The 12,342-nt window shown below is 30.7% G+C and overlaps 2 protein-coding genes across 2 annotated transcripts; both read left to right on the plus strand.

The window, feature by feature from the left end:
• The first annotated feature begins 3,405 nt into the window (after positions 1-3,405).
• On the plus strand, positions 3,406-7,104 carry LOC125827011 (probable serine/threonine-protein kinase PBL15). The gene is made up of 5 exons (XM_049506369.1): positions 3,406-3,908; positions 5,143-5,278; positions 5,412-5,548; positions 5,663-5,786; positions 6,484-7,104. The coding sequence occupies exons 1-5, from the start codon at positions 3,492-3,494 to the stop codon at positions 6,933-6,935; spliced, it is 1,266 nt and encodes a 421-aa protein (XP_049362326.1). The 5' UTR covers positions 3,406-3,491; the 3' UTR covers positions 6,936-7,104.
• Positions 7,105-9,986: 2,882 nt separating this feature from the next.
• LOC125827008 (uncharacterized) lies at positions 9,987-11,482 on the plus strand. Its single transcript, XM_049506365.1, has one exon. It carries the CDS (start codon positions 9,999-10,001, stop codon positions 11,457-11,459), a length of 1,461 nt encoding a protein of 486 aa, XP_049362322.1. The 5' UTR covers positions 9,987-9,998; the 3' UTR covers positions 11,460-11,482.
• Positions 11,483-12,342: the final 860 nt, after the last annotated feature.

The following is a 12,342-nucleotide window of genomic DNA, read 5'->3' on the forward strand; positions in this document are numbered from 1 at the left end:
TCAGCGGAGATGAACAAAACAAAATAGATGGAGGAAAATCTAGTGAAACGGAAAAGGAGGAGGGGTTCTTTGTTTACTACCTGAGCTCGCGTGGGGTCTGGAGTTGGACTCGAAGTTCGTCGGAGATAGGTCGCGTCTGGTTCAGAGTTACGCCGGAGCTTGGAGTTCATTTGAATAGCAGCAGGTTACCTGTAAAATAAGAGAAAAAATCGTGAAAGGGGAGAGGGGAAGGGACTGGTTCGTTTAGCTCCGGTTCATCGGAGCTTTGAGCTCCTCACCGGAGCTGCTGTCCGGAAAATGAGAAAAAACGAAGGGGGGTTTTGGAGGTAGTTATTTGATGGTCGTTTTCGTCGATAATGGAATGTTGTTGGACTGTTTTCAGGCGGTGGTTGTTGGTTGTGTTTGGAGTTGAATCTTGGAGAAGAAGAGTGTGGTGGCTGCTCTATTTTGAGGTGGTTGTTCCGAGCTAATTTCACCGGAAAAGAGGAGGAAAAATGAGGAGGGTTTTGGTGGCGGCTGTATAGAGAGTCAGAGTAAAAAAAATTCTTAGGGTTTTTACCCTATTTTGAAAAATATTTCCACCACCCCCTATTTTTTAACCTAACCAAAACCTATATAGGGAATAATTATTAAATGGGCTCAATTTTTGGGTTTCTGATTGTGGCTCAAAATTATCGATTAAGTAAAATATCTGTGTATGAAATATTATTTGTATTTGAATAAATTTCTAGGTTGTGCAAAATATCAAAATGAATATTAACGAATGTAACAAATAAAATGAATATATTTAAAAAATATAATGAACGTAACTAATGACATGTAAAAAATGCAATTTTAAAATTAATTGATAAAAAATCTTAAATTTTGATAAATAAGGATAGTTATCAATAAACTTATTTAAAATTATAAAAAATCTTAAAAGTTACGAATTTTGAAAATACAAGGCCAAAATTGGGTGTCAACAAATACCTAATCAAACACCGAAAAATAATGATCCCAAAATATCTACATATACAGAAAATATTGTATTTCACAACAAATTAAACACTTCTTTAAAAAAAATATGCATTATAAAAAACAAACAATAATAAGAGTTTAAGTTTTGTATACTAAATATTTTACACAAATTTATCTTCTATGTTAATTTAATTGACCTTAAAGTACGTACGGGCAAAATATCTTACCAACTTTGGTCATATTGTGTGTGCAGACTCCAAGCAAATATACAAAATTGGTGACGCTATACCTATGGACTAGAAATTTTCATATCTTTTTAATTTAATGTGACATATATATCCAAAGTATGGTTGTTATAGTGGAGCAGGAAAATAAGTTTGTAACTTATAACTAACGTCACTCACCACCTCATTCTTTTAACCACTCCTACATATTTGATGTATTAATATGTGATAAATTTGGAGAAACATACTTTGATCTCAAATATACCTTTCTATTTTTGTCTAAGTACCTGATGACATATATATATATATATATATATATATTTATTTATACGAGTTATATATGCAAGTTGTTTGAAATGTAATCAGATATATACTTATTTTTGGGTATAAACATTACAACAGAAAAGGCAGCAATAGTTTTTTTTAGCGATAATATTTATTGCCACAAAAACATTTAGTGGTAATTTAGTAAATGTCATTACATTCAAAGTTGCTAAAGCCTTTAATGACATTTATATGGAGTATTAGTAATAAATAAATATTTATTATCGTCAAAAAGTATAATTTATATGAAGACAATTATATTATTATCGCTATTTATTTTTTTGTCATTGTGAAATAGGACGTGATCAGTACGCTAAAGGAAATCGCACAACTTATCCAGATGTTCGGAACTCTATGAAATTTTTTGCTATAAAATATGATGATAGTTGAAATTATTTGTATGATTAATTTAGATTTATATATATCATATAGCTCTTTAAAATTGAGGAGGCGCTCTCAATTAGAAATAAATAATTATTTTCATAATTCGAACCTAGGTGGATTGAATCCTCCAACTATATTATCAATTTCTAATTAAGAAACTGGATTATTATGGTTTGTCATAAAAAAAAGTGTGTTATATGCATGTATACATACACCATTATTTTATTATTAAAGACATAACCCGGGATTCCTTCATGGAAAAGGTGCACGGGGGGAGTTTTTTTATTTTTTATTTTTATAAAGGAAAACAATAAGAAGAAGATATTTCATGGAGTAAGTAAAAAATATGATGCAATAATTTCCTCAACTTGCCAACTTGAGAATGTGAAATTAAAGCCTCTCAAACTAAACTATCAATAAAAAGTGTGATTAGTAACTAAAGGAAAAAGATAAATATATGCAATATAACATATTAAAATATAATGTGATGTAACTTATTTATATCATTGACATGTGTAAATTCTTGCATCGAAATGATTAAAAAAATTCACAAGGCATGCATAAGTTTAGTGACACAAAGCCCCAGTGCATAAGTTCAGTGATAGTGGTTATGATATAGCAAGGAATAAGTTTAGTAACACAAATTATGTCATGGGATATAAATTCAGCAAAGTTATATCACATGATATAAAATTAGTTGCATAAATTATGTCACAGACCATAAGTTCAGTGACAGAAATTATGGCAAAGACTAAAATTTCTAAAAAGTTTGATCTTGCAAATAAGCTAAGATACTACAGAAGTTATGTCCCAAGACAAACATTCTCTAAAAAATTATCTTGTGAAATTAATTTTTCCTAGCAAAATTAGGTCATAATCAAGGGGATTTTAATCCACAAACTTTTTCATTAAATGAACTATAGAAGTAAAAGTTAAAGACCATGAATTTGAGAGATAAAAATTAACAATTACATTATAGTACAAGTGAATGATCCTTAAGTCGAGCCATTTTAAGAGATGAATAATCTTTTTATATGATTTGGACAATTCTTATCATTCAAATTAGCTTTTGATGCTGAGTTAGTTTCGATATGCATTTTATGTGTGAAAACAAATTGCACCTTATAGTGTCTTGCATACGTTTCATTTTTCTTTTTTCCATTCAACTTAATTTCCAAACTACCAATTAGCTTTTACATATATTTTCACACCATAAAGTATACAAGTATTTCTATTTGATTTAACCAATTAAAGTCAAGTCGGCATAATTGAAGTGCCATTTATTCCAAATTCTTTATTACAAAAAAAAAATAACACCTTTTTTTGCATGAAGACAAGTACGTTAGTTGACAAATCAAGCAGCAAAATTAATCCCACAAAAAAATAATTAGAACAAAAACACCCTATTTAGTAGAGTGGTTGGAGCAGTTACACAAAGAATGTCCTTACCTCATTGTGGATAATAATCAATAAATTTAAATTAAAAAAATAAACCTCAATTATTTAACCCTAATTAATTAATTAAATTACCTTTATCTAATCCACATATCCCTTCTTATATTTCCCATCAACTTCTCCATCTTTTTTTCATCAAACCAAATCATGACTAAAGACTCAAAATCTTGGAGACCTTTTACAGCTAACTGTTGTTCAGCTGATGATCAAACAATATTTGGTAATTTTAGTAGGTGCAAAACCTCGAAATCCGATTTTTCGAAGAATATAGGTCCATTACCATCATTTCGTAGGTTGTCATTTTCGGATTTGAGCAGATCCTCGTCAACTCGGATTAACGAGGATCTTGCTCAAACATTTGGACCTGACTTGTTTGATTTCCAGGTGAGTGAATTACGCGCGATAACGCAGAATTTTTCGACAAATTATTTGCTTGGAGAAGGTGGATTTGGGACAGTACATAAAGGGTACGTTGATGAGAATTTGAGGAGTAGTTTGAAATCTCAAGCTGTTGCTGTTAAGCTTCTTAATATCGAAGGACTTCAAGGGCATAGGGAATGGCTGGTAATTATTATTAACATCTATTATATTTCCTTTTAGTAACTTTTGTTGTTATCCGGAGCACGATAAAATTTGTTCATAAAAATATAATTTGTTTAAGTTCGAGTGAGTTAATGACTCCCTCTATTTTGACTTGCCAAGTTAAATTAATCTAAGAATTGAGCTGATATATTATCCATATTGATACTTGAGAAATCTAATTATCAAATTATGTTTAAGAAGATTTTTTTTGCCGGATATATTATATATTATTATAATTAAAAAAAAAAAATTTGTTAGGTAATTAAAACATTATAAAAGAACAAAGAAAGAAACTAAATTTTAGTAAAAGAATGAGTAGATTATTTAAGATATGACCCGCTTTTAGCCTAGTCCATTTCGGTCTAACTAATTTTTGGGCCAAATTATCATATTAACCTATTTTGACCCGCTTATTTTGACATCTCTAGTTATGAGCATCAAGGGATATGACTGTGAAAAATGAGATTCCTTCCCTATAACCAAAAGTTTTGGGTCGAGCGGGTTCAAGAGCCCTAAAAGTGGAAGAATTATTGGTAGGAAGTGTATACTCTTTCATAAATCTTACGGGACGTGAATTTGAATTGGTTAATTCCATGGGTATGAGATGTTATATGATTATAGTTGATGAAATTCCTTTACAAATTATATTTTTAAATTTTGTTTTTCTATACAAGGAAAACTCTGTTTTATTGATGTCAATTGTATTTTTTGAGCTATGAAGAGACAGGATATCAATTGTTTTATGAGCTATATGAAGAGACAAGAGCTCCTTCAAAAATAAATAAATAACTTAAATCCTTGACTTACAGAGCATAAGCTTGGACTTGAAAAAATAAAATAATAAAATAGGACTTGGCAGTTCTATTGTGGCCCCACGTTATTTTAATTTTTTTGGTGTTTTTTTGTTTTTTCCCCTTTTTGTGTTTAAATATTTTTTCTTCATGAAGATTTTCATAATTGTTGGGTCCCAAAACTTAATATGGCTGAATAACAATATAGAAATCTCGTTAATCATCAACAAGTTAAAGCTAAAAAGTCAAAGCCCAATATACAAAGAAATCTTTTGTTTATTTCGTGTTTTTTTATGTCTGCCTTTATTTGTCCAGTATTATTCATTCTTGATGAGTGAGATGATCTTAATTAAGTGAAACATGGACGGAGTGAGTAATATGTATATTTTGAATTATTTAACAAGTTATTTTTGGTTGATATATAGGCGGAAGTAATATTTCTAGGGCAGCTAAGGCACAAAAATTTGGTAAGATTGATTGGTTATTGTTGCGAGGATGAAGAGCGCCTTCTTGTTTATGAATTCATGCCCAAAGGCAGCCTTGAGAATCATCTCTTTAAAAGTAAGTCTGTTTTTATAAGATTAAAGTAATTGAAGTATGTGTAATTTTCTCGAAAGATACAAATGAACGGAAGGTCAAATTTAAACGAATTACAAAAAAAATTGAAATAAAATAACTTGCATAAAAAATTCAGGGTTATCGATGTCATTGCCATGGGGTACAAGATTGAAGATAGCAATAGGAGCAGCCAAAGGCCTTGCTTTCTTGCATGGTGCTGAAAAACCTGTTATTTATCGTGATTTCAAAACCTCCAACATATTGCTTGATTCTGTATGTATTCTTAAATATTATTTATTTTTATAATTTTTTTTCTATTTCAAATTTTTAGTCAATATAATTAATGTATAATATATGTGTATAATAGATATATGTTTTTATTTTCAGGACTTTACTGCAAAATTGTCAGATTTTGGGCTTGCACATATGGGCCCAGAAGGATCAAACACTCATGTTACTACTAGAGTAATGGGCACTTATGGATATGCAGCCCCTGAATATGTTAGCACAGGTATAATAGAAATAGTCTTTGACACTTATGCCCTTATTTTGCGTTGGTCTTTAGCTTATTCCCCTCATAACGACGTTGGTCTTTAACTTATACCCCTCATAACAAAAAAACAATCGCATGTGACACAAGTTTTCAAATTAAAATATCCCTAAGTTATGACCTATGCCCTATATGAATTTCAGTTTTTAAAGAACTTGTGTCCCACTAGACAGTACTTTAGCTGCTAAAGGTGGGAAAATGCAATACACTAAATATGAGGGGGGAAAGTTAAAAATGAAGCTCATATTGTCTCCTATGGAGATGGATTGATATGGGACTTTTTACTTCTTACCTATTCACTTCTACTTGAACCGTTCAACGAGCGTTGTAACGATCCAAAGGAAAATCTCCATTATAAGGGAAAGTCATACAAATTATATATTCTAGTCGAAACCAACTTCTACATAGGTCTAAATTTATTTTCTATGTTATTGGTCTTCAACATTAGAGAAAAATACTAGTCATCGCTGAAGTTTACACTTCACACCAAACCAAAAAAAATTGTCCACGTCTAAGAGTTGCTACAAATTAATGTCAGATTGCATTGGTCCTTATCTCAACCATAATTAAGTAATTAACATAGTTTATACATTGCATTTATTTGTTTGGTGTAAACACGAAGCGCGAACAATTTGTTCATGTTCCACTTGTGATGTAGGACATCTTACTACAAGAAGTGACATATATAGCTTTGGAGTAGTTTTACTAGAACTACTAACAGGAAGAAGAGCAATGGACAAAACAAGGCCCAAAAATGAGCAAAACTTAGTGGATTGGACCAGGCCTTACTTGTCAAGTAGTAGAAGATTGCGTTGTATAATGGACCCAAGATTTGGTGGACAATATTCAGTAAAAGGTTCAAAAGAAATAGCCCATTTAGCTTCACTATGCACAAGTTTGAACCCAAAAGATAGGCCCAAAATGCCAGCCATTATTGAAACATTAGAAGCAATTCAACCACTAAGGGACATGGCTGTGGCTTGTGGACAATGGCCACCTTCACCAAAATCAAGCAATAAGTATGTTGTTTATGCACCAAAAGGAAACAAGGATAGCAAAATTGTGGTGATTAAGAATTCAAGAATGGGTGTTAATAGTAAGAGCAAGTAAATGTATGTATGTATGATGGAAGATTGTGCTTGAAATAATTATATAATGTCTATATCTATATATATGAATATTGTATTTAAAGTATGGAGTTGAGGTGAGATCTAACTGTTTGTAAATAAATGAAAGTTACCACCATAAGGTTTTATAAAACATTATAACTTCCTTTTAGCAATGTGATAGTTTTGGAGGCATTTTGATTCACTCATTTCTATTTTTGACATGAATTTAACATTATGTTACAATGTTTACATCTTAGGATAATAATTTATCCTGATTCAGTAGTAAAAATACATATTATGCATGTATTCATCGACACATGGAGACTAAATTAAAATAGTAAATTTCTCTTCATAGAAACATAGAAAGTGGCCTAGAAGATTATTCAATTGTGTTATATACTACAAATTTCTTGTCTAGATCTTCCTAACATAAGTTTTTCAAGTCTGATATGAAAAAATCTTTGAAAGAGAGTATTTCCCCCGAATGGAGCTCTACGCAGTGCAAATCCATAATAGTTGGGCTGATCGAAAACCCAAAAATAAATAAATTCATGCCTATGTAGACCATTTTGCTTTTAAAGCTCATGTGGACCAAACCAAGATTAAGGACATCCCAATATTAAAGGTTCAACAAAGACATGTGTCAACATATATAGCTCCATTATTTCCTCTTCTTTCTTTTTTTACTTTGCGTAAAAAGTTAAAATTTTCAATTTATATTAAATATATTCATATCATCAAACTATATTAGGACCAAGTCTAATTAGACTTTTTGAAAACTTGCGCTAATTTTAGGCTGCTTATAGCTTAAATTGACCAATATATACAAAAATATTTTAAAGCATTAGAAAAATAATGTTTGTGTATTTGGTTTATTTTAGCATAATAATGATTTCAATAAAAAAAAACTTTTACCAGTTTGTTTTGGTATAAAGTATAAAAGAACAAATAAAGAATAATTTTTTAGTTAGAATTATGATCCGTTATTAGTCCAAGTAATTCTGTCCATTTGATTCAGGCTAAAATCATGCTAGCTATAACAAAATTAATTTATCGATTTAATTCATTTTAATCTGCTCAAATATAATTGAACAACTTTCACATATAGCAAACATAAAAATTGTATTTGTATGTTATAGCTATAGTTTGCATAATTGCGCTCCATAACAAATTTTATGTTTTCTATGGAGCTTTTGATTGTATAGCAAATTTTATGTTTGCTATGGAGCTTTTGATTTGTATAATTCTCTAGATACATCCAATTTTATACAAATTGTCAGTTTTGTATAAATTCATTTATACATTGTAATTTGTATAATAAGATATGTATTTGTATTTGTATTTGTATATACATTTTTCTCTCGTTTTATACAAACACAAACACATTTTATACTGAAATGTATAAAATGACTAATTGTATACCGAATCAGATGGCAAAAAAAGGGAATGTTTGCTGCGAATTACAAATATTAAAATAAACTATGACTATATTATTGAATTTGAATTAATAGTTTGTAATTTCATACAATTTTCCCATAATTTTCATCCACCTATATAACACCTTTTATCCCTTAAATATATATTATCTCTCTTATTTGTGCTTCTACTCAATACATTTCGTCCAATAAAAGATAAAGCTATTTTTTCGACCACGTAATTAATATATTACTGAAAATTTAAGCATGAAAATGGTGCTTATAAAAGTAGCAAAGGCATTCTATTGCTTAATGCTTAATTAGAGATCAAGAAATAAAAGCCATCAATTAAACTTAAAAGAAGAAAGTCAACCAAAAAAAATAAAAATTGTCTTAAAAACTATACATGTAAATGTATTTCAACAAAATACGTACATCACAAAATACTTTCTACAAGATAGACTCTAAATTAAAAACGTCAAAATTCAATGTCCAAATGCGTCTAATTTGCAAGTTTGCTTAAGTTGAATGGTTGACTTTTATAAATAAAAAAAACTTATACATCACTCTCTCTTTATGTTAGATATTTCCACAAAGTAAAGCATTTTATAAAGCAATATCCTTTCAATTTGAAAGCATTTGTGCCTTTAGTAAGTCAAATTAGTTAGGAACTACATATATGAATTACATTTGTGGAATGATTTCCCATTATTAGTACTGCCAAAAATGATTATTATAATTTTTTTTAAAAATAATTCATGCTACATATTTTTCTTATCATTATTAAAAAAAAACAAATTCTTTTATCGAACAGTGTGCCTACATTTAAACGAACTTTATAATCCCCTTCTATAAGTAATAATAATAGAAATATAAATTAAATGGAGGGAGTACGATATGCAAGTTAAGTGTAGATTAATTAGCTTAAGTACAAAATGCTTACTAAAAAGAATCTCGCAGCTCACATGTGCCAAGAAAGCAACAACATCGTTACTCTTGGTCATTTCACAAATGTTTAATTACGTAAACAAATATTTATTTAACCATTCAGATTAAATAAAGAAAAGTTTATTCTCTTTAATAGCTTAAGTTTTAGACAAGATGATCACACAATTTAACATGATATCCAAGCAAGCCGAGGGTCTTGAGTCTTAGGATTGTAGAATCAAATTTCAATTTGTTTGCTTACTTTATGACATTTTTGCACGATTAAATTAATGTTGAAATATATAATTATTTTATCTAAACATATTTTTATTTTTTAATCTCATCACTCCCCTCACATGCGATTCTGTTTTTTTTTTTTCTCATGGGCATCACATGAAAAGTCTTTTTGATTATTAGGGTGACGGCCACCTAAAATTCATTCATCAGTTAGAATAATTTTAGGCCCTTTCACATTAAACTTCACTTATATATTATGACCCAACTTTTTAATTTTCTTGCATTATGCGTGAGGAACGCACTAAAAAGCAAGCAAAAGGCCAACTCAACAATCCAATGCGCTTTTGCTTAAGTGCGTGCATATGTGCCAAACTTTCCCACTTTCCTTAGCATATCAACTTTGAAAAAGTCCCCTTTATTATACAAATTAAAGTTATATCTATATTTCTATACACCCCCTTTTATTTTTTCAAACCTCAAACATAATGGCATTCAACAAGCCTAAAAAGCCTCTTTTTTCTCTTAATTCTAGCCTTTGTACCACCCTCTTTTTCATTGTTCTTTTCACCATTCCAATTCTTCTACTCCTCCATACCCCTACTAACTCCATTTGCACCACCACTTCTTCCAAAATCAAGTCATGGTCCGGCGATCTACGCGATGCTGAGTTTTCATGGAATCGTTTGAAGTTCAACGATAAAAAATCCCCATTGAAAACTCTAAAAATCGCGGTCTTTTCAAGGAAATGGCCTATGAGTGCTACCCCCGGTGGCATGGAACGTCATGCCTATACATTGCATATGGCTATGGCAAGTCGTGGTCATCAAGTACATGTCTTTACTTCACCTCCTATGGAACATGTTACTCCTACTACATCACATATGATCGATGATTCTTCACAAAGTTCACCAATTATTCATTGGCATGAAGGCGAGGCAGGGAGATGGCGTTACAATAAGGCATGGGAACAATATCAAGAGGAAAATGAGAGAGAGCCTTTCGATGTAATTCACTCAGAAAGTGTGGCATTGCCTCATCATGTAGCTCTTAGCCTTCCGAATCTCGTGGTATCATGGCATGGAATAGCTCTAGAGAGTGTACAATCAAGCATATTCCAAGATTTAGCTAGAAACCCTAACGAGCCTATGTCCTCGAGTTTCAACCAAGGACTACAAGGCATGATACCTAAGGTGCTAAATGAAATTAGATTTTTTCATAACTATGCACATCATGTAGCTATAAGTGATAGTTGTGGAGAAATGCTTAGAGATGTGTACCAAATTCCAAGAAAAAGAGTCCATGTAATTGTCAATGGTGTAGATGAAAAAGATTTTTGTGAAGATTCAAGATTAGGTCATGATTTTGGGTCCAAAATAGGTTTACCACAAAATGCAACCATAGTACTTGGTGTAGCTGGAAGATTAGTAAAAGATAAAGGACACCCTTTACTTCATGAAGCATTTTCACAACTCAAAGAAAAATACCCTAATGTTTATTTAATAGTAGCTGGCTCTGGACCTTGGTTACAAAGGTACAAAGATTTAGGACCTCAAGTTATAGTATTAGGTTCAATGAATCCATCTGAATTAAAAGCATTTTATAACTCAATAGACATATTTGTAAATCCAACACTTAGACCACAAGGACTTGATCTTACATTAATGGAAGCAATGATGAGTGGGAAACCAATTATGGCTTCAAGGTTTCCAAGTATAAAAGGAACAATTGTTGTGAATGATGAATATGGATTTATGTTTACACCAAATGTAGAGTCCTTGGTTGAAGCACTTGAAAGAGTAGTTGAAGAAGGAAGAGAGAAATTAGCAAGAAGAGGAAAGGCTTGTAGGGAATATGCATCTTCTATGTTCACTGCAAAGAAAATGGCTTTGGCTTATGAAAGATTGTTTCTTTGCATTAAGAATGAAACATTTTGTACCTACCATTAATATATTAGTAGTATTATTTTGTGTGGAAATATTTGATGTTATTTGTTAGTACTTTGGGGAGATTAGATTCTTGATAGGTATATATGAAAAGTGTTCAAGCTGTATGTACTGATGTTATTGAAATCTACACAATCATGATACTTGTGAGGTTATTAGTGGTAAATCTTTTGATTATTAGTCTAGTAAAAAATAGTTGGTTGGTCGGTCAAAATTATTGCACTACCAAGTCAAATATACAAAAGATATATACACTATTTTGAATTTAAAATGTATATAATATGTAATTAAACAATAATATATATATATAAAAAAATTATCGGCTATCATTTTGATGGGCAGCTATTCAATGTATTTTTTCCAAATAAGTATACTAACTTTGTCACGATCCAATTTAGGACAATGACCAACTTAGGAGCTAGTGCTCCAAGAACACCTTTTCAATTTGAATGAGTTGTGAACTTTTTGATGGATTGTGACTTTTTCAAAGGGTTGTAACTATTCTAACAAGGCGTACTAAGCACTTCTTCATACTATACTTAGTTGGCTAGAAATAGAGGAGTTTCCTCTCTATTTTTCAACTACGAATTTTCTAAGTTTTCTACTCTTTTTGATCTTCTTAAAAACTTAAGTGTCATTTGCCGTCATTGAGTGAGTACAAAATTCAGCTAAATTTGAGGCACCCCACTATTTTGCTAAAGTAAATCATTCTATCATAGAAGGATATATTCCAGAACCTCATATATTTGAGGAAAATAACTTTCTTAAGGACATGCTGTAAATTCACTAAGCTCGATTTATCATTCCTACATCTAGAATAGTGTTACTATTCTATATATTTCATTGAATACAAAATTTAGCAGATAACAAACTTCAAGATGATCAT

This window comes from Solanum verrucosum, unplaced genomic scaffold (genome assembly GCF_900185275.1).
Source record: "Solanum verrucosum unplaced genomic scaffold, falcon-dt-bn FXZP01000060.1, whole genome shotgun sequence".
Classification (NCBI taxonomy): domain Eukaryota; kingdom Viridiplantae; phylum Streptophyta; class Magnoliopsida; order Solanales; family Solanaceae; genus Solanum; species Solanum verrucosum.